The following is a 23,606-nucleotide window of genomic DNA, read 5'->3' on the forward strand; positions in this document are numbered from 1 at the left end:
GTCACACTCCGGTTATGCACCATGCAGCCCCATATCGTTGTTATACACCACTTCTCCCCCAATATTAAAAATAAAAAGGTGCACAGCTTTTACCATATATTTTCCAAAGAGAATTATAATTACTGGTGAAATATGTTAATAAACAACCACAGAATACATATACTTATCCATAAGTATATACACTGTATCAATTTTCTAATGTTCTTCAACTCTTGATTAATCCCATCAATTAATCCCATCAATTATCTGCAACATCTTCATTTCTTTTTCTACTTTTCAGTTGTTTTCTTCTACAGACCCCATTTACTTTTTTCATTCTGCTCGGAATCCCATAATCTCTTTCAGCATCAACAACTTCATCAGCCCAAATGAAATAATCACACCTCAATTTAACCTTCTGCATCATGAATTTGAAGACAATTTCAACCATTTCACATAAGATTCGCAGCATTTATCATCATAAACAAAATGAGAATTCACATACCTCCCATAACAGACAATGAAGAAACAATCTTCTATGATTCTATTCTGTAGCAGACTCAAGCACCACTGTGTCAAGTCCATACAGACACTTGCCAAGTTGCCATTGTTGTAGTCGAACTTCTTCTTCTTCTTCCTATTCTTTGGCGCAGAAGATGAGCCACTACAACTACTGGCACAAACATGAAGTATATCCTTCGTTCATTGAGATTGTGAGATTTTAATACCTTAGAGTTTACAAACTTCTATTACGATAGATAAGAAGAAGATCTCCTCTGTTAGGGTTCGAAGTAATTGGAGAAGGAAGAGGATGAACAGTAATCCCATTATACCCTTTTCTTATTTTTATTTTAACATATTTAATAATATAATAATTGCGAAAGTATAGGGTACCAATATACTATTTGCCAACTTATTACTAACAATAATTAATTACTATATTTTAAATACATGTATAAAGAGACACATCCAGAAAATACATATATAAAGACACTTCCATTAGACACAACCATAAAAAAGACATTTTTATTAGACACATTCACAAAGATATTTTCATTAAACACAGTCATAAACAAGAGTTGGTAGAAGTTGGCAGAAATGCTATTAGTAACGTAGCGGGATTGTGTCATCTTAAACGGTCACATCATATAATAACGTGTCACTTGACTTTCATCACTATGGAAAAAATTATTCAGGCTACAGAAAGATAGAAATGATAATGAAATTTTATATTGGTATGTATAATTGACTCATTAAAAAATTAAGGATATATCTATTTACTGTATAAAAATTTAAAAATCTATGTATACTTTTATTTATTTTTTTATAAAAAATATTAGAATTAATTTAATATTTTTTTATAAATTAAAAATATTTATAACTAAAAATTTAATTAAATTTTTATTCGTATAAATTTTAAAAAAGATATTCTATTAATTTTAGAATTGAATCTGCTGGTGTGAAATGATAAGAAACAAATGAGTAATTAAATCTAAGTCACCAAAAAAAAAAAAGAGTAATTAAATCGGGAAAAAAAAAACTAATAGCGTATACCCTAGAAACTGGAATCGATAAACCACCGCCAAACACCGCACCTCTTCCCTGCAACCAGCAAAACGAACAAACAAACAAACAAGGCACGAATACGATCCCTGTTTCAGTGTTTCTACTTTCTAGGGTTTAACTTCGTTAGGGTCTTTGAGCTCACCTCCATTGGTTTCCGAAGATTCGCTTTAATCAAAGATGGGAAAGAACGATAGCCAGAAGACAGGGCTCGGGAGAGCCCTTGTGAAGCACCACAACAAGATGGTACAGCAGACCAAGGACAAGAACCGCTTCTACAAGAAGAAGTTTCTAGAATCGTTCACCGAAGTCTCCGATATCGAGGCCATTCTTGAACAATCTGAGGAGCTTCTAGAACAAGAGCTAGAAGAACCCACCTTCCTCCCTGATCGCACCGCCGCACCCGCCCTTGTAATCAATTTGTGAGTCTTTTATTGTTGTTTAATTTTAATGAACATGTTGGTGAAGTGTAAGAGTGATTTATTTGGCGAAAAACTAGTAATATGCTTGGATGGACATTGTGTTTGAAATAGCTTAGAATCAAAATCATATTGGGAGAAATAATGATTTTTGATACAGCATATTAAGAAAAAGCTAAGCATGCATGCTGCAGCCAAAAAAATTAGCATTGTGTTTATTGTGAAGAGTTTGTAACTATTAGTTTGTGTGTTTGTTTGATTTATTTGAGAGTAGGGATCCAGGATCAGGTTCTGGTGACATGATGACGCCTGAAGAGATGAGGGAGCAGCAAAAAAGGGAGGAGGCACTGCATGCTAGCAGTCTCAGAGTTCCGCGCAGGCATGCATTTTCTTTTATCAGGAGTAATTAATTCTCCTTTGATTGGTTTTGTTTTAGCTCACTGCTTTGTTTGTTTTGGCCTCTAGTTTAGGCCACCATGGAGTGCTGACATGTCGGTTGAGGAGCTTGATGCAAATGAAAGACAAGCGTTCTTGGCTTGGCGTCGCAACCTGGCAAGGTTAGATTCGTATATGCGGTTTATTTTGTGGTGGTATTGATTTTAGTAAGTGCAAAATGATGAACTTCTTAGTTAACGGGAAAAGGAATATCATTTACCTGTAGTGGTAGTTATAAACGATGAATTCTGTTAGTGGCATATCAAAATAATAAAAAGTATGTATATTTGTTTAAATTCATATCGGTAGCATGATGATGTTTCAGACTTGAGGAAAATAAGAAGCTCATTCTTACTCCATTTGAGAAAAATCTTGATATCTGGAGACAGCTCTGGCGGGTTGTTGAACGCAGTGATTTGGTGAGTTCGTTTGATCCTAGATGTTTAACTTTGGAATTTATACTTCACGATTGTTAAAGTATTCCAAATTTTTTTTTCTTTTTCTTTTTCAATTCAAGTTTGCATGAGTTTGGTTAACACCTATGTTGCACAAATGCTGTCTGATCTTTTGTTGTTTTTGATTTAACTGTATTGATTACATTGCATAGAGTTCAAGCCTCTCTTTTGATTAACTCTTGTTGTTTTTTTTTTGGGTTCCGTTTTGACCAAGTATAATAACCTACTTGTTATCCCTCTGAAATTAATATAAATGTATTATTTTCTACCTACTTTCATAAGGGTATTTACCATGAGAGTATTTCATAATTCTATTTTTAATTATTTCAGATACTGTATTTGTATAGAAATATAGTTAATGCATTAACCTTTTTCTGCTAAATCTCTGTTTTTTCTTTACGTGCAAGAATTATTGATGATTATAACCTCACCCTCTCACACTTTCTTATCAGCTTGTTATGGTGGTCGATTCTCGTGATCCACTGTTCTATCGCTGTCCTGATCTTGAGGTAATATGCTTTTTGGTATTTTGGTCTTTTTTCTTCCTCAAAGGAATGCTTACTTGACAAGTCTGGAGTAGAGTTCACTAGCTCTGTAGCAAACCTGACTATCTAAGCTATGACTGAAGGTTACAACATGAAAAATGATCGGAAGCCATAATTCATCTTTCTAACTATCCTCTTAACTTCTAATAAAGAAAATTTTGAACTTTTTTAATCTTTTAAAAAATAGCATATATATTTGAATTTTTACTCATTTAAGTATTAGGTGGATAATTAGGATTCTAATAATTCCTCCTAAAAAAATAAATAAATATAGAAAATGTTTGTACTGGATTTCTTTTGCAGCAGCTTTAGTGTCGTGACATTCAAGGAAGTCACAACTTTGATTTTTGCCAGATATATATGTCTTAAATCTGTTTATCTTACTCTGAAGCATCCTTATCTGTTGTAAGAACCATTCTGTGTTATGTATGCCATGCATGATCTGTTGTTCTTCGCTTTTACTTTGGGACAGGCTTATGCACGAGAGGTTGATGAGCATAAACGAACTCTGCTTTTGATTAATAAGGCAGATCTTCTACCTGCTTCTATCAGGTCCAAATGTCCCACTTAGGGTTTATACGGTATCAGATCATTGAACGTTACTTTTTATCTTGCTTAGATTCTGATTTTGTCTTCCCTTTTTCTTCTACAGAGAGAAGTGGGCAGAATACTTTCGTGCTCATGATATTTTGTTCATTTTCTGGTCTGCTAAAGCTGCTTCTGCAGCTCTGGAATGCAAAAAGCTTGGTTCATCTCAGGAGGCTGTTAACACTGGGGGAACCAATAACCCAGATACAAAGATATATGGAAGGGATGAGCTCTTGGCACGTTTACAATCAGAGGCAGAAGAGATTGTTGAAATGAGGAGAAATTCAAGCTCCTCTGACACAGGGCCATCTAACATCAAAGCATCGGGTGAAAATGCTGCTGGTAATTCATCATCAAGTAACGTAATTGTGGGATTTGTTGGATATCCTAATGTGGGGAAAAGTTCAACCATCAATGCTCTTGTCGGTCAAAAAAGGGCTGGTGTCACCTCTACCCCGGGAAAAACAAAGCACTTCCAGACATTAATTATTTCTGACAAACTTACCCTTTGTGATTGCCCTGGATTAGTTTTTCCGTCATTCTCAAGCTCCAGATATGAGATGGTTGCTTGTGGAGTGCTGCCTATCGATAGGATGACTGAACACAGGGAGTCTGTCCAAGTTGTAGCCAATAGAGTCCCAAGACATGTCATAGAGGAGGTTTATAAAATCACTCTTCCAAAGCCTAAGCCGTATGAACCACAATCCCGGCCCCCTTTGGCATCCGAGCTTTTGAGAGCATATTGTGCATCTCGTGGCTATGTCTCCTCTAGTGGGCTGCCTGATGAAACTAGGGCTGCTCGTCAGATCCTGAAAGATTACATTGATGGGAAGCTGCCTCACTTCCAATTGCCCCCGGGTATGTTAAACGAAGAGCTGCCTGTGGAAGATCACATGGGACAACATGACTTGGCTAACTTGCATGAGTCAGATTCATCTGGTATTGAACAGTCTTCAGATGTTGAGAGCGAGGTTACACCAAATCTTGATCACATATTGGACGACCTCAATTCGTTTGACATGGCCAATGGACTTGCTTCAAAGAAAGTTACTGTCAAGAAACCTAAGGCGTCGTCTCATAAGCACCATAAGAAGCCTCAGAGGAAGAAGGATCGTTCATGGAGGGCAGGGAATGATGATGGTGATGGCATGCCGGTTGCAGGAGTCTTTCAGAAACCAGTAAATACTGGTCCTACGAAGGTCTGATCGGGTTATATGATGCCCTATGATTTTTGTACATCACCTTAGTTTGACCCACATGTACATTTTATGAGGTGTTGAAATGATGTTTTGTTTGTTTGTAAGGCATTGCAGAAATAGATCATTGTAGGCAATCTCTCTCTGAGGCTTGCCACATATGAGGAAGTTTCTATTTGGGAGAAAGCTATGTGCCTATGTATCGACTGCCATAAGTTATTGTTCCAACATTAATGGTATGAAAACTGTTATAGGATACCCCACTCCTCCCTCCTCCCCCCTCTCTTTTTGTCTGGATGGCATAGGACTGAAAATAAAATAATTTGATAGGTAAATTACAACTTGAAAAATCTAGTACCAAGTACTAACTACCAAGGCATTGCCTAATGATACAGGATACTAGGTACTATTAAGCCGAGAAACAATTCTCTTATTCTTTGTTCATTTAAGTAGATAATCTCAAATCAAAGGGAAAGCCCGTCTGCCATTCGAAAGAAATTATCTCGTTATAATAATAAAATCTTTTTTTCCTTTTTCTGAAATTGATAGTTATTTTGTTTTTGTTTTGTCACCTTATTTCAATTATAAGAAGATCGATATTATAATACCTTTGCCTATCCCTGTCACTCTATCAGTCATCTTAATGGGTGAGATTTTAATGGGTCCAAGTAAAACGTGGTATTATAACATCGATTATAACATTGAGTCTTTTTTCTATTATGAGAAATTTTCATGAATCCTATTCGTGCTATATTCTGATGAGCAGATCTTCTGTAGCACAAAGATAAGTCCAGAGCATTCTTAATGGCATTGGATAAAGAAGAAGAAAATAATATTAGTTAAGCTTTCAGAGAGGATAAATGAATATATTATAATGTTCGTTGAGATCTAAATACAACTGATGTGAGCTCCTCTTTATATAGAGGTCTCTAAAGGATAATAATATCTTATAGAATTTAAACAAGCCTATTATACAATACCAGCTGGAGAATAAGAATAAGCCTTATCTCTTTCTGACTTTACCTAGACACGTGACAGAGATAATTTTATTTTAGTATACTCAATAATTATACATAGTAGAGACATTTGTTTTAGTAAATGGATGGCTTAAAATAATCTTCTAAAAGGGTCCCATTATTATTTGAGAAAGACGATGTATCATCACATGCCAAATCGACTGATCTAAGATCTATATCCGGATCTTGTAAATAGTTAAGCAGATTTTCAGTGTTCTCTTCATTAAGATTTTGAGCATTTTGCAGATATAGGTCATATAAATTTGAGTATGGACCTTCAGTGTCATTGGGTATTCTTGCATTAATTCTGGCTGGACTTGGTGATAAGGTATATACTCTACCACTTTATATTTATTTTAAATATATTCTTAAATTCCTCTATTTTTTATTATATTTTTTAAAAATAATAATTATCCAAAATTCCAAATGGCCTAAATATAGCGCTTCGTGTCAGCATCTTACTTGCTGAGCTGTCATTAAGGTAAAGCACTCCTTAGAATCAGGAAACCGGTTAACACCGTTAAATCGCCTGACCAATCCTCGTTTGTTCCGGTTACTTATCCGCTCTGCCGCCGCCCTCCCCCGGTCATCCTAACAACCCCCCTTTACCTTACCGGCTCATTCCGGTCACTGACCGCACTCCTTTTCTCTCTTTTTTCTAAACACAACCATCCTTAATCATTATTAATTAAATCCCCCGATAAACCACGACATTTCCGTAGAAATAACAAAAATAATTCCAGAGAATAAAATCAGAGAGAATGAGAGAGAAAAAGACACCATTGGTGTTCTTTAATTTTTAATTTTCAAGACAATTTTATATTAATTTTAGTTTTTGCGCTTTGGGGCCAGAGTGTTTGTTTATGTTCTCCGTTCCGTTCCATTTCGGTTCCGTTCACCGCTTATTTTCTTTCGTTTCTAGTTTCGCACAGAAACAGAAATAGATAGATAGATACAGAAACAGTGAGCGAGAGAGAGAGAAACGGAACAAACCTAACCGAATTTCTCGGGAAAATTTTCGTGTAGTGTATTTTTTATTATTTGTTTTGGTAATTGTTGGAATTGAAGAGTGGAGGATTGTTCGAGTTAGGGTTTTTGAATTAAGTTGTTCCGTTTTGGAGGCGAGGTTATTCGCGCGGATTATTCTCGAACTGAATCGGTAATGTTGGTTTGGAGTGCGATTTCGCCGGAATTGTAACTACGATCTCGACGGAACTGCTCAAATCATAGGGTTGAAGCAATGGATGTTGATTCCTCGATGGTGCCGGAGGCTAATCACGATCCGGCGGCGCAAAACCACACGGCGGAAAGGGAGCAGCAGCAGCAGTTAAGGGAGTCTCCATCGCCTACGTCGTCGCCGCCGACTTCATCCTCCGGCGACGGGTCTCCGACGCATTCGCCGGCGAATCATCAGCAGCTGCAGGCGGCAGCTCAGGTGCAGCAGAGTCCGGTGGTTGGTCCGAGGTTGGCGCCAACTTACTCGGTGGTTGACGCGATTCTGGAGAAAAAGGAGGACGGTCCAGGGCCAAGGTGTGGCCACACGCTAACGGCGGTGGCTGCGGTTGGAGAAGAAGGCACACCAGGGTACATTGGTCCGCGGTTGATTCTGTTTGGCGGTGCCACCGCTCTGGAAGGGAATTCCGCAGCGTCAGGAGCTCCTGCTTCCCCTGGAAATGCTGGCATACGTATGTATTTTAACTTTCATAACTGTTTTCTTCTCTCGAGATGAATAAGTAGTTAAGATGATAAGTATTTTCAATTTTGGTATTGTTAGTTTGGTTAGAATATGGGAAATCTATTCTAAGCTGTGCGCTTTGCATGGTTGATGTGTTTTAAAGCTGAATTAAATTTTTAGCTGCGGGATTTGGGTTTTGTAGAGTTATTATCATGGATGTTTAAATGCATAGCTTAACTAAGCACCGATTGAATTGTGGTTCTGAAGATACCTCTGTTTGTTTTGAATTTTCATTTTCTCTTTTCAGAATTTTAGAATTTTGTGAAGAAGTGGAGAGAAACTGTTTTATCTGTTAACATTTTTTCTGCCATGATTTTCTGGCCAGTTTAGTTTTCATCAGGCTACATGTGTTTTCATAGCTTAAGCTTTCTTGCATAACGACCTTTGACCAATATAGCAAGGCGTGGAAATGGAAATATGATGAAAGAAGGGCGGTTTTTCAAGGTTGTTCAATTTTCACGGCTTCACCTTGATGTCTGATTGACTGTTTCTCTAGTTTTGGAGACTATTGCTCTCATAAGCCTTGCTTTGGATACTTTATTATCCTGGGAGTACAACTCAATAAAAAGTGTTGAGAACCTGTAGGTTCTTACCAGTTCACTGTTTGTTGACTTTGTTTCCTTTTTCCTTTATGGTTTGTAGATAAAATTGGAAGTTGGCTAAAGTTAAGTTTCATATTGCCGCATAGCTCTGTTCCCTCTTGTAGGGAACAAGAAGCTGTTGAGAAAAGAAAAACAACATTTCCTAGTGAACACTTAATTCCATTTGCTTTCTTTCCTTCCTTCAAGATAATTTCAAGCAATGGACTTACCGATTTGGTGATCCTTTATTTCATTTATATTTTTCAACTCCACTTCATTTTGTTGTGTTCCACTCCAGTTGTGATATTTACTAGCTACATCCTCTTCATAGCATTGTTTTTATCCATGTAGTCAGTTTCACCTATTAGGAAAATGTTTATTTGTTGTTGATTATGTTTTATTCTCATGAGCATGCCATAGCTTTTATCATGTCTTCATCTATAGCATGGTTGAGCATTGAACAATCCATCTTGCTGTGGATATTTCAATTCCCCCCCCCCCCCCCCCCCCCCACACACATAGTTGCTGACAGTGGTTTATTATGTAATATGTAAACGTTCCTTAAAGCTTTGAATTTAAAAAAATAAAATATTATTTCTGTTTAGAGTTTTTATTTTATTTTATGTGTGTGTCACATTTGTGTCATTTTTCTTATATTCTGAAAATCTGAATCTTTAGTTTTTCATTTGCAGTAATATGTTGTTTTAATAGTAAATTTACCCAAATCACTTGACATAGTTTGTTTTAACAAATTTGATAGTTGGTTTTTCCCCCCTTAATTTTAATTATTGAATATACTTCTGTTCTATTTCTCAAGTCCAAGTCAAAATAGGTTGCTGCTGTTGTACATTATTTCTGATTCATGCCAATATCGGAAACTAAACACTGAAAACTTGATTGTGCAAAAAGTCTTAATTTGATAGACATTTTGCATCATCTGCTCATCTTCGTAGGGATACTGAAAGATGAACACTGATATGACTTGCTTTATGTGTCTATTTTTTTTTTTTTTTTGGTTTTCTTTTCTGTTTTTTCATCTGATATTGGTTGGATCAATAATTTTTATGCTTGGATTTGACGATGACCTATTTTATTGGCTTTACAGGTTTGGCTGGTGCGACAGCTGATGTCCACTGTTATGACGTCTTAACTAAGAAATGGTCTAGGTAAGCTTTGGGCCAGGTTATCACCCTTGAGTTCCTTTTACTTGCTAGCTGTATCCAAACTCTGAAACAAAGGAACTAGTTCGATTTCCTATTCCTTTCTCCTTATTTTCCTATCTCTCAATCCTATTATAAGACTTAAAGGAAAGCTTGTATACCCTTTTTTACTTAACTTCTGTTCTAAAAAGGACAATATAATGCAGGATAACTCCCTTTGGAGAGCCTCCAACCCCAAGAGCTGCACATGTGGCGACTGCTGTGGGAACAATGGTAGTTATTCAGGTAGTGTGCCAAGGGTACTTCTACAATTATCTTAGTATTGATTATATCACTAGCCTAGTCCTTAGTGGAATATTTCATTGCTGAACAGGGTGGCATTGGTCCAGCTGGTTTGTCAGCTGAGGACCTTCATGTTCTTGATCTGACACAACAACGGCCACGATGGCATAGGTTAGGCTTGGAATGTATATTATATTCTTTTGAATTCCTTTTTACCTAAGGGTCTTTATCAGTTATAATGGGTTATGAATGTTGTGCCAGGGTTAATGTTCCAGGACCTGGACCAGGGCCACGTTATGGACATGTTATGGCTTTGGTGGGGCAGCGGTATCTCATGGCAATTGGAGGCAATGATGGTAACTACCCAAATGCTAGCTTTGTGACATTGTCTGCCTTGGGTGATTTTTCTTGCCTTTGTATCTAAATTTATTGTGTTTTTAAAGTTTCCCCCCCTGCTTTCTAGGAAAGAGACCTTTAGCCGATGTATGGGCCTTAGACACAGCAGCCAAGCCTTATGAATGGCGCAAGTTGGAGCCAGAAGGAGAGGGTCCGCCTCCATGCATGTACTGTGTCCATGAACTCTTACCTTTTCCTTTCTTTATCTAATATTTTGACCAAACTATGTTCATAACAATTTAAATAGTTGTAAATATTATGGCGATTTTCTGCTGCGTTTGATGTATATAACTAGGTTTTGAGGGTTATTATTTAAGTTATTGCGATTGAATGATTTAATTTAAAATTTTAAACTGTTATTTTCCAGGTTCTGAGGCTTCGTAGATATGTGGATGTCGTATGTTTTGTGGATGAAATATTTTTGTCAATATTTGTTTTGCTTATAGTTTTGAATACCAGCAAGACAAATCCCCAGTTATCAAATTATTTTCATTAGTCAGGCCCATGCTTAAAATTTTTCTTTAGTTAGTGTCCTGTTTCTACCCGTGATTTCCTGTAATTTTCATTGGCTCTGCCATATCAAGCATAGTATCCATCCATTGGCTAACTGTTGCTAATGTGTGCTTGCTTATTCGTTGTTCTCTTAATCATTTCATAATAATTTCATTGTTTTCGGAGTTGATTGACAGTATAGTATGTTAGTATGATTATCTTAATTTTCTGCTTGCTTTTTTGTGTGAAGGTCATGAGATTTGAGCTAGGGGTCTGTAATTGATGCTGGACTCATTGCATGGAATATAATTTAGATGCTATACTATAATTTTCTTATTGTTCTGTTTCTGGAGTCAAACAAAAAGCTGTATGTGTTATTTTAATTTATTTTTAATTTAAAGGAGTACTATGCCTCTTTACCTTTGTAGCTGTCAGAAAAATAACTTCGTAAAACTCTGTATTTATTTAAGTTAGCTATCATTTTGTCCTTGAAAGTATAGTTTTGATAATCTGGGGTTAAGTTTCCACTTTGTCATTTACTTTTGAATAGGTATGCAACCGCAAGCGCACGCTCTGATGGGCTGCTTCTGCTTTGTGGAGGGCGGGACGCCAATAGTATTGTGAGTTATCTCTTATAATTGATGCGTTCTAATTCTATTTGTAATCTTACACATTCTCGTTTTATTGATTTGGTCCATCTTGGAAACCTTTTTATGGGGGATATACTTACATCTGGTTATTAGTGATATCCTTTTCCTGCTATTGGTTTATCTCCTTGCCTTATGGTTTGCTTGAATAGCAGCAGAGGTAATTAATCTAGGGTGAGGATGAAGTATCCTTGACTTTTATAAGCAAGAAAGCAGTTTTATTATTAGCACAGGGGAACAGTTTGTCCAAACTGGTTTAATCAAAGGAAGGATCACTGTCTTTTATGATTGAACTTCCGAAAAGTGTGTTGTCTTGTTTTTGAGCTTGCCTGACCAAATGTTGACTATGTCTCTCGAGATTTTCTCCGTCTTTCAAGATTCTCCCTTCAGAGTAGATGGCATATCGTAACCAAAATGTTTGTACCTATGTTTAAGTAATTGAATGTTTTTCTTGTGGATATTTAATTTTAAACGAACGCACTCAATTGTTGGACTTCGAGTACACTAAATGGGTTAGTTTCTAAACGGGTACCAAATAAAGTCTGCAACTGCTCTGGCAGTCTATAACGTACAAATATAAATTGGACGCTTTCCTGCTGATGGATGTAACTGATAGTTGTGGTTCAGTGGCCATCTTGTGTTGAGTTCATATGCCTATAGATAGTTATTCCAATCAAATTTTGGTTCAATATTGTTTTGTAATTCTTGTGAATGATTTTATTCAGTTTTGATTATATGTTTTCCCTTGCTCCCAAACCTTATATCGCAGCCACTAGCTAGTGCATATGGACTTGCTAAGCATAGGGACGGTCGTTGGGAGTGGGCAATTGCTCCTGGTGTCTCACCATCTCCAAGATATCAGCATGCAGCGGTGGGATTTACTTTGCCTTTTCTTTTTGTAATTGTATTCTATTAGTCTTATTTGATTACATGTTCCAAGCATCATAGTTTGTTTGATTTGATTATTATAGGTATTTGTTAATGCAAGGCTCCACGTGTCTGGTGGGGCTCTTGGTGGAGGACGGATGGTAGAAGACTCATCAAGTGTTGCAGGTATTTGTTTGTGGTGCTTCTTGAAAAATTTCTGCTTGCTGGCACCCCCCCCCCCCCCCCCCAAAAAAAAAAAAACCACCACCACCACCATAACTCAAAAAATAAAAAAGAAAAAAAAACTAGTTGCTTTTCTTGTCTTACCTTACTGTATATCCTTTTTCTTGATACGTAATGTATTTTTCATTTTTTGACACAGTTCCATTTTTTTCGTGGTGAAAATAAAGACAATAAATTCTGTAAATCTAGAGGATCTGTCATTAGCAATAACAAACTTTTTTGGTGTTAAATTACTGTTGTAGTAGTTACTGTTTGTAGGGTAGCTTGCAGATGCCTAGTTTCTGTTGTAACCTTTAGTTAATTTTTATCAATGGAATGTTTTTAAGTACTTAACATGAAAGCAAGGTTTGTTGTTATACCAATAATTGAAAGATATAGAATTTTATTGTAAAGTTTTCCCCCCTTGTTGATAGTGTTGGACACTGCCGCTGGTGTATGGTGTGATACAAAATCTGTTGTTACCAGCCCAAGAACAGGTAAATTCAGTGCTGATGCAGCTGGTGGTGATGCCTCAGTTGAGTTGACACGGCGTTGCAGACATGCAGCTGCTGCTATTGGTGACCTAATTTATATTTATGGTGGATTACGTGGTGGTAAGTCATGAATCTGAGTTTTTGAGGATTTGTCTTGATGAAGTTCATGTGTTATCTTTTTGATGCAAATGACAGTTTGGTTATAGTAGTTTCATTACATCAGCCTGATTTCTGATGATAATCTAGTTACTTTCTTTTTCTTTGATTTACTTGAATTACGTTGCTTGGTAATGATTGGATTAATTTTTTGGGTTTCTGAGTGGACTTGAAACAGTCTGGACATTTGAATCTTGGCTGTGTCTTGAGTTATTTAGACTTGGCATATGTATCGAATGTTAATGTTTTGTTCATGAAAACTTTTTGTTGGAGCTAGAAGAATTGAGATATTGAAACTCATGGAATAGCTCAATTATAGCTATATACCCTTAGATTTTTTTTTATTTAGGTGCATGATTAGTTGTTTTTGAGGATCAATTGCGTTGAGTTGAGTTGAGTTGAGTCGAGTCCATTTACATTGTTAAGAGAAACTTGGAGTATTACTGTTCAAATGGGTTTGGTATTTGTTCAGGCTAGTGACTAGAACAACCATGTTAGAATTCCAGTTGACTTAGTTGCTGAATTCTAACTTCTTTTTTCAAATTATTTTTCATTGTTGGTCTAACACAACAATATTATTTTGACTGTTGTAATTGGTGCATCCATGTTGATCTTGCAAGCTGAAAGTGTCTGTTCTCATACTGTGGGTTTCATCCTGAGGCGAGTAACTAATTGTTTGCTTCATGCATATGACTGACCATAGTGTATTGTATTTTTGCTGCAGGGGTCTTGCTGGATGACCTACTTGTTGCTGAAGATCTTGCTGCTGCTGAAACAACACCTGCTGCTTCACATGCTGCTGCGGCAGCAGCTGCATCTAATGCACAAGTTGGACAATTACCTGGAAGATATGGATTTGTTGATGACAGGACAAGGCAAACAACGCTGGAAGCAGCACCTGATGGTTCAGTTGTTTTGGGTAACCCGGTTGCTGCCCCTGTAAATGGTGACATGTACAGTGATATCAGCACTGAAAATGCCATGCTTCAGGGACCTAGGTTTGAAAGCTTTAATCATCTCAGTTTGTGAAAGTTTTTGTATATCACTTTTCTGGCTTTATCATTCAAGTGATGAACAGGCGAACTACCAAAGGAGTTGAGTATCTGGTTGAAGCATCAGCTGCAGAAGCAGAAGCTATCAGTGCCACGCTGGCAGCGGCAAAAGCACGGCAGGAGAATGGAGAAGTTGAGTTGCCTGACAGAGATCGTACAGCTGAGGCTACCCCTAGTGGCAAACAAATATCTTCTCTGATTAAGCCTGATTCTGCAGGAGCAAATAACATCACTCCTGGTGGAGTTAGACTGCATCACAGAGCTGTGAGTAATACATTTTGATGAGGAAATAATATGTATGTCAAATCTTACCTGAAGTATTTAAGTTCATCTCCTGTTCTCTGAAAAATTTCCAGGTGGTGGTTGCTGCTGAGACTGGTGGAGCATTAGGTGGCATGGTTAGACAGCTTTCCATTGATCAGTTTGAAAATGAAGGCAGACGGGTTAGTTATGGGACTCCAGAAAGTGCAACTGCTGCTAGAAAATTATTAGATCGGCAGATGTCTATCAACAGTGTCCCAAAGAAGGTATAAGCTTTTCTATGAGAGTATGATGTTTTTATCAATATGTCATGTTTGGGTCTAGAGCTGAAACCGCACTCCTAAAACCCTACTGTGAATGTTGTTATTTCCTGTTCATTTGGCCTTCCTTTTGTTGTCATTGTCTACCCTCGGTCTCTATCACGCGCATTCTATTCATGGCAAAATTCTGAATGTGTTCGGTTGAATTTTACCTACTCATGTTGCCTTTATCATACCTAATTTGTTGCAACACCAAGCATGTGGCTTTCATATTATGTTTAGATTTTTTTATGGATAGAGTTTCTTGACATCCTTTGTAGGTCATAGCACATCTGTTGAAGCCCCGTGGCTGGAAACCACCAGTTCGCCGGCAGTTTTTCTTAGATTGCAATGAACTTGCGGATCTTTGTGATAGTGCAGAGCGTATATTTTCAAGTGAACCAACTGTCTTACAACTTAGGGCACCAATTAAAATATTTGGTGATTTACATGGGCAATTCGGGGATCTTATGCGGCTCTTTGATGAGTATGGAGCTCCGTCAACTGCTGGTGACATAGCGTAAGTCTTTAGTTCCCATAGATGGTTTTGTTGCCTGTTAAGTAGTTCCTGTGTGCTTCAAATATTGTACCAGGCTAATGTTTTCTTTGATAATTTAAAGCCCATTGGTGCATTGGTTATCACGGTGTTAAAGCATGGTTGTCAATGTCTTAAGATGTCAGATCCACAACCTTCTGTGTAATTATTTATATTGGTTGGCTTGCGACACATCTGTGAAGTCTAACTAAGAGCAAGTCTTTATTTTTTGTACATTTGATGCGTTGTTGAGATCTCATCTTTATGCCCAAGTTCGTATGATGGATTTCTCAACACTTCCAATTTATAGACTTCTTAAATCTTGACCTAAATTGTGCTTTTGTACATGTTTTCCCATATTGGAATGACAATAGGATACAAATCCCTTTTTGAGTTCGCATTTAGTTTTAATTTTTTTTATATTTATCTTAAACCCTAAACCCTAATGGGATTTTTCCTATGTTCCTATTAGTCTCAATTGGATGGCATAGCTTACTATTGACTGCATTGGTTTATACATTTATCGCATATTGTCTATGATTTTTTTTTTTAATGTTGTATTGTAATGCAAGATTTATAATTCCATTTTCTCTCTAATTTTGTGTAAATTATTATCAGATATATCGATTATCTATTTCTTGGAGATTATGTTGATAGGGGCCAACACAGCTTGGAAACTATAACCCTTTTGCTTGCTCTGAAGGTATACTCTGTATACTAGGTTGTCTTCTTTTGGTGTTTATGAATATAAAACTCGGTGCTACACAGTTTCATTCCTAAAAATGAGAATTTTACAGGTTGAGTATCCTAGCAATGTACATTTGATACGCGGAAATCATGAAGCTGCGGATATTAATGCCCTTTTTGGTTTCCGGATTGAGTGCATTGAGCGAATGGTAATGAATTTCTTCTGCAGGACGATGATTTTTCATTATTATTTGATACCTCAACTAACATTTTATTTTTCTGATCAGGGTGAGAGAGATGGTATTTGGGCATGGCATCGGATAAACCGTCTGTTTAATTGGCTTCCTCTGGCTGCTCTAATTGAGAAAAAAATTATTTGCATGCATGGGGGTATTGGTCGCTCAATAAATCATTTGGAACAGATTCAAAATATTCAGCGTCCAATTACGATGGAAGCAGGATCGATTGTACTTATGGATCTGTTGTGGTTAGTTTGTGTACTTTTACATGTTTATGACACTTCAGTTGGCATCCCTTTTTACTAATGACAGCATGAAATGTTTCTCTAGGTCTGATCCTACAGAGAATGATAGTGTGGAAGGGCTGCGGCCAAATGCTAGAGGTCCGGGTTTAGTTACTTTTGGGGTGAGTGCTAACTTCTATTTGATGAAATTGTTGATGTATTTGTATTAGTTTCCTGGACAATGACACAGAAAATAACAATTTGTAAGTTTATGCGGGTTTTATGTGATGGAATTTGATCAATATGCTGAGATATCAATTATTTCCCTGTTCTAGAAATCCATTTTGGTGATGCTGGATTTTGGAGCAGCCTTTTAAATCAATTGTTCAATAGCTTATTATGTCTTGGAACTTTTTTAATTGTAATCTGGTCTTGTTTTGAAGCTATGCATAGTTATATTCACTTAAATTTGAATAGTCAATTTAACTTATTAGTTCAGTTTATTTGTGCTGTAGTTCAAAGTTGCTGTTATTGTGGTACTGTCCATCTACTCACTACCAATTGCTGGTGCAATTGTTTATGGCAGCATGGCATTCCCTCTAGTTTGAATGTTGCCACTTTTGTGAAGTGGGATGTTATTTCTAGCCTTGTAGCTGTAGGCACCTTTGTGCATTATGCTATCCTCATTTTTTAAGCTTCTACCTTGAGAAGTTTAGATTGCATATATTCTATCATGTTCATCTAAATGAGATTTGCTATTGTAGCCGGACCGTGTGATGGAATTTTGCAACAACAATGATCTTCAGCTGATTGTTCGAGCACATGAATGTGTTATGGATGGCTTTGAGCGTTTTGCCCAGGGGCATCTGATCACTCTTTTTTCAGCTACAAACTACTGTGGTATATGTTGCTGACTGCTACATTGCATCTTTCCTGCTATCATTTTATCCTCTAAATCTTAAGTTTTTAACATTTACTTGCGGCATAGGTACTGCAAATAATGCTGGGGCAATATTAGTTTTAGGTAGAGATCTTGTGGTGGTTCCTAAATTGATCCACCCATTACCACCTGCAATTTCTTCACCCGAAACATCACCGGAGCGTCATATTGAAGATACGTGGATGCAGGTATTCCTTCAAATATTTTTGGTTAAATGGTTGGCGCACTCTTGATGCTTTGTAATATTGCAATATCAAATATATGCAATCTTCTATTTGAGTTGATTAAAATGTTGGTTAAAAAATGGGCAGGAATTGAATGCCAACAGACCACCGACACCAACTAGAGGCCGTCCTCAAGTAACAAATGACCGGGGTTCTCTTGCTTGGATATAGTGATCAGCAGGAAAGTCCCTCATGTTTAGCCTTAACTGCTTGTGCTGTCGTGTGGTTTCTGGTGTACTGTACTGTACATAGCACCGTGCCAATTATGGGGTACCCGAGCTCGTGGTCTCAAACCCTGCAGAAAGCATGAAGGCGTTCGTATGTACACTCAATCAGCATTCATCACCCCTTTCTGTGATTAGAAGAAACCACGATGGCCACACAGCTTTGTCCATTTTGACTGGGATAGTGGTTATCCGGGTTCACCCACTGTTGTAAATTGAGGCTTAGGTACAGAATCAAGGTCAGTATTGTCATGGATTTTGTCGGTGTTGCCTATTTTTGTCACCAAGAGGACTGGAAGGTTTTCTAATTTTTTTTTTTATTTTCTTTTCCTGTGATGGTGAGATATATCAGAAATATTTCTTGGGGGTCGCGTCTTGTATCATAGGTATGGCTTATCCATACTCTGTACAATTAATTTGTGTGAAACTCAGGAATATGTGAATTTTGGTTATAGAATTTTAATATTCTTGTGCTCCAAAATGGCTTTTGCGGTATGAAATTTTTGTCCTCGATAGCGAAATAGATCCAATTGTTGGAATTTTTTATAACTTATTATCGTACGAGGAAATCCCCGTTTTAGTTTCGATGGATAGGGTTTCATTGGAGACTGAGCATTGAATTTTTTTGTTTTTTTATATTTTTTTAATATAGAAAGAGGATTAACTTAAATGCAGCTAATGGAAAATAAGAATTTCGTTCAACCGGAAAATGGTGAGAGATGCTGTTTTATTTAATGTTGTAAAATAAATAAATAAAAAAGATATAATAAATATAAAATAAAAAAGGTAAATAGAAGATTTTAGTATTGTTCATACCCTGGCCCAATAATAAAGGCCCAGGTCCAAAAGAAAGGCTTAGTTCAGAAGATTGAGCTTTACTACGCACCGACCTGGTATCAAGAAGTCGGTGCTGACTACGATTTGTCTTAAAGAAGTCGGGTACGAGATTAGCTGGCAGATAAACACTCATTCAAATGAGTAACCGCCCCTAAAATCTCTCTAACCGTTTCATCAAGCCATATCTTAACCTCCTTAAGATCGTGGGACGGTTAACACCCAAAAGATATGTCACTACTCTAACGGTGGTTATTGGCTCACCACTATAAATACACTGACACCCCTCAGGTATCTCTAAACCCAATATTCTCTAGACCTACTAACACCCTTGCTAACTTAGGCATCAGAGTGTCTTTGTAGGTACCACCCCCCATTCACTCACGCACACAAGTCGGAAGGAGGCTCCAGCGTGCAAACCAGCTCGGAGACTACCGTCCGTAGACGATTGGGCCAATCAACGCCATCCATTCTATTAATCTCCGGTTACCCACCGTAACAAGTATTATTAGTATTTACTACTATAATTATCTCACAATAATAATAGAAGTAATTTATTTATTCACTAGTATTATATATATTGCAACTTAAGAATTTAAAGAGAGAAATAGAGAATTGTATATGAAAGGATAAAGAGTATTTTATTGTTGTTGTGTGTTTGTTTTAGATTGATGCTTCTTTTATTTATACACACAAATGGTCATATTTTTTAATTTTTATTAAATTCATTCTCTCTTAAGAATTGACATTTATATATGTAGTGATCCTTATCACAATATTTAATACTTTTTCAGAATTTTAATTTCAAAAATTAAAATTGAACATTGATAGAAATTTTAGGAAGTAAGAATTAATTGGATGTTTCGTAATTCGTATAACACATTAGCACACATATAACACTTCATGATGTGCGAATAACAATATAACCTTTTTTTTTTAAAAAAAGATTAAAATATGTATATAAATAGCAATTGTTTTTAATGTGGGTCAACGCCATTTAGTGTGCTTATAGTATTTTTATTATTATTTTGGTATATTTAGTTGCTTACTTGCTTATGATGTATTTGTGACTTATAAAAAAATTGTTTGGAATTACATACTAGATTATGGTAAATTAGTATATCTTGATGGATAATGTTTGAAAATAAGATTTTGGATGACATTTTATTCGATTTAATCTCGATGTTATGGTAAAATTATTTAATAGTTTTTGTTTTTCGACTTTTCAAGATATCTTTTAATGCAATAAGCAAAAGACTAATCCACTGTATATGATTGCTTAGCGGGTTCCAAAATATCTGGACTATTATATAAAATAATTTTGGTTTGAATTTGTGTTTTTTTATGTTTGTACCTAAACCAAACCAAACCGATTAAGAGCGGATTAGTTCGGTTAGGGTAGCGGGTACCCGATGACTTTGAAATTCATAAAAAAAACAAATTAACAAATTTTTATGTTAAAAATTCAAGAAATATAATAAACATGTAACATCAACAAAAATAATGCAAACATATTAAACACCAAATACATTAAAAATTAAACTCATCAAAATCCAAATATATTAATAGTGAATAATCTTGTCTAACGAAAATATAAAAGTGCAATAGAAATATTAGAAGTTAAATACAAAAGTCTAGTGGATAATCTTTGAAAAAAGCTAAAACCAAAATACAGTAAAATCTAAACATTAGAAGCTCAATACAAAAGTGCAATAGAAATATTTGTCTAGTTTTTAAAGTCTTCACTCCATCAATCAAGCATATTCAAGAGAGGAGTTGTGACCTTCAAAAAATTAGCATATAATTAGCTAATGTCAATATATAAAATTGATTAATTAAAAGTAATTCAACAAATAAATAATTAGTGAAAAAATGTTAACCTCAAATTGTCGTAAACAACATCAACTCCAATGGCTTGATTAGATATTGTTAAAGTTGAAAGTTCTACATTAACAGTAATTAAATTATTATTAGAGACTCAACAATAACAACAATTACATAATAATTTAAAGAAATATAATTAAAAAATAGTTACTTAATTCAAGTTTTTCTTGGTCCTCAAGTTCTTGCTTTAAGTCATACATCTTTCCTTGAGTCTTCAATCAATTTTTTGAGCAAATTAGATACTCAACAGTAGAAGGACTTAATGAGCTTCTAAATTGGCCAAGCACACGACCACTAGTACAATTTCCACCAACTCAAAAGACACGGTAGAGACGGGAATAGCCAACAAATCCCTAGCCATGTGAGTAAGAGCATAATACTTCATTGATTTTCATCGACAATTAGATTTAATATATGAGCACAACACCTCATATGTATGAACTCCTCATTTAACAATGTTGACCCATTCCAATCACCCATGCCTCTAAGTAAATACGAAATTGCAACACCATTAGCACTAGCATTGTCAACAGTTACACAACATATCCTTCTAATACCCCACTCTTGCAAGCACTGTTCTAAGGCTCTCCATATAGTTTCACCCTTATGATCAGTAATCACACCAAAATTCAAAATTTTTTTATGCAATGTCCAAGACTCATCAATATAATGCGCAGTCACACACATATAATTCAAATTCTGAATTGAGGTCCAAGTATCGATAGTAAGGAAAACCATTTGGAGATTTTCAGATAACAATGTTCCCAACTTCTCTTTCTCATATCTAAACAAAGCCATACAATCTCTAGCAATTGTCCAATGGGAGGGAACCTTAAACCTAGGTTGTGCTTTACTCATAAATTGTCTAAAGCCTTGAGCCTCAACAAATTTAAAAGGAAGTCCATCAACAATTATTATATTTGCAAGAGAAAGACGAGTTTCCTCTTGATTAAAATCAACAAGTTTCATAGTGACTGCATTAAGGTCATCCTCAAATTGGCTCCCAAGTGCAATAGTTTTCTGCCCCTTTTCAGCTTGCTTATGAGGATTTTTAGTGCAAATTCTTAAATGTTTATGCAATTTTGTTGTACTATGACTAGAACTATTGCATGCATGTTTTTTTTTTACAATAGTTGTAGCAAGCTTCATTAGGAGAACTTTTAGTAAAAGCGCCCAAACATTACTAGGTGCTCTACTGGGCTTACGTTTTACCTCTTTTGGAGGCTCGCCAGTAGTTCCAGCAGCTTCGGTTTGTGTCTCTGATGAAGGATTTGAGGCAGGAAACGCTGGGGGAGCTGGACTTTGCGATGTTCCACCAGAAAGACCATCATTCTCAGCAGCGGGAGTGGCTGCACTTGGAGAAGTACTTCCAACAACCAAATCACTTTTAGGGTTAGTTTTCCCATTTTTTTGAATCTGCAAAATATATAAAATAAGAGAAGTCATGTATTTGTTACTAACCAATTAGTACAATTGAAACTTGAAAGACCTTACTGCAGAATATTTATTAACATTGCAAGCAATATGTCCGCAAAATGGAAGTTTAACAAATTGTGGCTCTTTTAACAAATTTTTTAGTGACCCAAAAGCTTGATATGCTTATTGTTCTTCATCTTACCATTTCCTTGTGTTGCAATGCATTACTTTTAATTTTTGAGTTATGTTGCTCCTAAGAAATTTTTAAAGGCATGGCCACTATTTAAACATGCAAATTCACCATTTCTATGACATAGAGCATTTGATTACTAACTTTATTTTGTTGTGTTTGCTCATTATTACTGTTACTGCTTTTTTTTTCACACACACACATATATACATCATCATCATAGTCATCATCATTGTCATCATCATCATAGTCACCTCTATTTTGCTTTGGTATTTTTTCTCCGTGTAGCTCTATATCTTAACTTTCAAGTGCTACTTGAACCTTCTCAGTCAAATATCTATAACTCGAGTTATGATTTGAAAAATGAGTAAGGATCATAATTTGACAGCACCTAACTCCTTCTGATGGATACTACTTTGCTCCTATATCTTATGATTCAATACAAAGTTCAAATTATATATATTACAGACACCGGTTTAAATTAATCAAATAAACTCAATTAACAAGATAAAATCACATATTAGTGAAATTGCATGATAGATAAAAAAAATAAATAAATACATATACAAATAAGAATACAAATATCATAATAATTGCACTCTATCATCACTTGCTACATCCTTAATGTCACCTTGCTTTCAACGTAATGTTTGGTTTCAACTTCAAATTCTAAGGGGGCTTCTAGTTTTTAGTGAACATCAATTATCAAACTCTAAGGGTTTGGTCTCTGTTATAAATATCTGCTACAATGAATTATAATAGTAACTGTATAGCAATTAACATAATATTTTTGAAGTTAAAAATTAAAATTAGCTTATAGAAGATCCTCAGTTCAAAATCAAATATAGCTTTTACATAAAAGCAAGATTCTATTAATATTTAAAAAATTGAACAGCACGATTGCTTCAGAGTGATCAAGATTGCTTTATTCAACAACAACTAAGAATGTATAAGTTTAAAAATTGAACAGAAAATAAAACAATTAACAGTTTAACATATAACATTCTCCAAAAATTATAGACTAACCTGAATGAGTGACCGGAGAAGATGACACTGGAGCCTGGAGGAAGCTGGTTGCTGGAGAAGAAACGGCTGACTGAAGACGAAGCTGGCTGCTGGAGAGGGAACCGCGAACAACGATGCTGACAGAGATACCGACTGAGACACCAACGACCGAGAAAAAGTTTGTTGCTGTGTCGCTGCCGCTACCAAGAAGACGATACGCCAGATGGTCCCACAGACGAGATGGAGAAGACGATGCGCCTGACGCCTAACGGAGAAGACGATGAAGATTGGAGAAGCTGGTTGCACGGTAGGAGGAAGCTCTGCGCCTCTGCCTCTGCTAGGGTTTCTAATTTCTGAGTTTACT

General features: G+C 36.1%; 2 protein-coding genes across 3 annotated transcripts; both read left to right on the top strand.

Moving 5' to 3' along the window:
- The first annotated feature begins 1,494 nt into the window (after positions 1-1,494).
- On the top strand, positions 1,495-5,436 carry LOC130969055 (GTPase LSG1-2). The gene is made up of 8 exons (XM_057894619.1): positions 1,495-1,964; positions 2,236-2,340; positions 2,432-2,518; positions 2,722-2,815; positions 3,304-3,360; positions 3,869-3,948; positions 4,049-5,183; positions 5,289-5,436. Exons 1-8 carry the CDS (start codon positions 1,723-1,725, stop codon positions 5,301-5,303), a joined length of 1,815 nt encoding a protein of 604 aa, XP_057750602.1. The 5' UTR covers positions 1,495-1,722; the 3' UTR covers positions 5,304-5,436.
- Positions 5,437-6,911: 1,475 nt separating this feature from the next.
- Positions 6,912-18,394, top strand: LOC130967784 (serine/threonine-protein phosphatase BSL3). Of its 2 annotated transcripts, XM_057892794.1 has the most exons (21): positions 6,913-7,881; positions 9,618-9,678; positions 9,879-9,957; positions 10,046-10,125; positions 10,216-10,310; positions 10,418-10,517; positions 11,393-11,462; positions 12,259-12,360; positions 12,461-12,542; positions 13,013-13,192; positions 13,953-14,226; positions 14,307-14,544; positions 14,637-14,807; positions 15,122-15,360; positions 15,994-16,078; positions 16,173-16,271; positions 16,350-16,549; positions 16,632-16,707; positions 17,290-17,425; positions 17,514-17,653; positions 17,777-18,394. In XM_057892794.1, exons 1-21 carry the CDS (start codon positions 7,437-7,439, stop codon positions 17,858-17,860), a joined length of 3,036 nt encoding a protein of 1,011 aa, XP_057748777.1. In that variant the 5' UTR covers positions 6,913-7,436; the 3' UTR covers positions 17,861-18,394. The 2 variants fall into 2 exon arrangements, with proteins under 2 accessions (XP_057748775.1, XP_057748777.1); XM_057892792.1 differs by having other exon boundaries at positions 6,912-7,881; positions 16,173-16,549.
- The last annotated feature ends 5,212 nt before the right edge of the window (positions 18,395-23,606 follow it).

The sequence above is a fragment of the Arachis stenosperma genome, chromosome 3, assembly GCF_014773155.1.
Source record: "Arachis stenosperma cultivar V10309 chromosome 3, arast.V10309.gnm1.PFL2, whole genome shotgun sequence".
Taxonomy (NCBI): Eukaryota; Viridiplantae; Streptophyta; class Magnoliopsida; order Fabales; family Fabaceae; genus Arachis; species Arachis stenosperma.

What these genes read in the sequence shown, in the direction of transcription:
- LOC130969055 (XM_057894619.1), top strand. Translation starts at nt 1,723, where the DNA reads ATGGGAAAGAACGATAGCCAGAAGACAGGGCTCGGGAGAGCCCTTGTG. An exon ending in AGTCTCAGAGTTCCGCGCAG is followed by an intron (nt 2,341 to 2,431) that starts GCATGCATTTTC and finishes CCTCTAGTTTAG; the next exon opens with GCCACCATGGAGTGCTGACA. An exon ending in TGGCGTCGCAACCTGGCAAG is followed by an intron (nt 2,519 to 2,721) that starts GTTAGATTCGTA and finishes ATGATGTTTCAG; the next exon opens with ACTTGAGGAAAATAAGAAGC.
- LOC130967784 (XM_057892792.1), top strand. Translation starts at nt 7,437, where the DNA reads ATGGATGTTGATTCCTCGATGGTGCCGGAGGCTAATCACGATCCGGCG. An exon ending in GGCAATTGGAGGCAATGATG is followed by an intron (nt 10,311 to 10,417) that starts GTAACTACCCAA and finishes CCTGCTTTCTAG; the next exon opens with GAAAGAGACCTTTAGCCGAT. An exon ending in TTAGACTGCATCACAGAGCT is followed by an intron (nt 14,545 to 14,636) that starts GTGAGTAATACA and finishes AAAAATTTCCAG; the next exon opens with GTGGTGGTTGCTGCTGAGAC.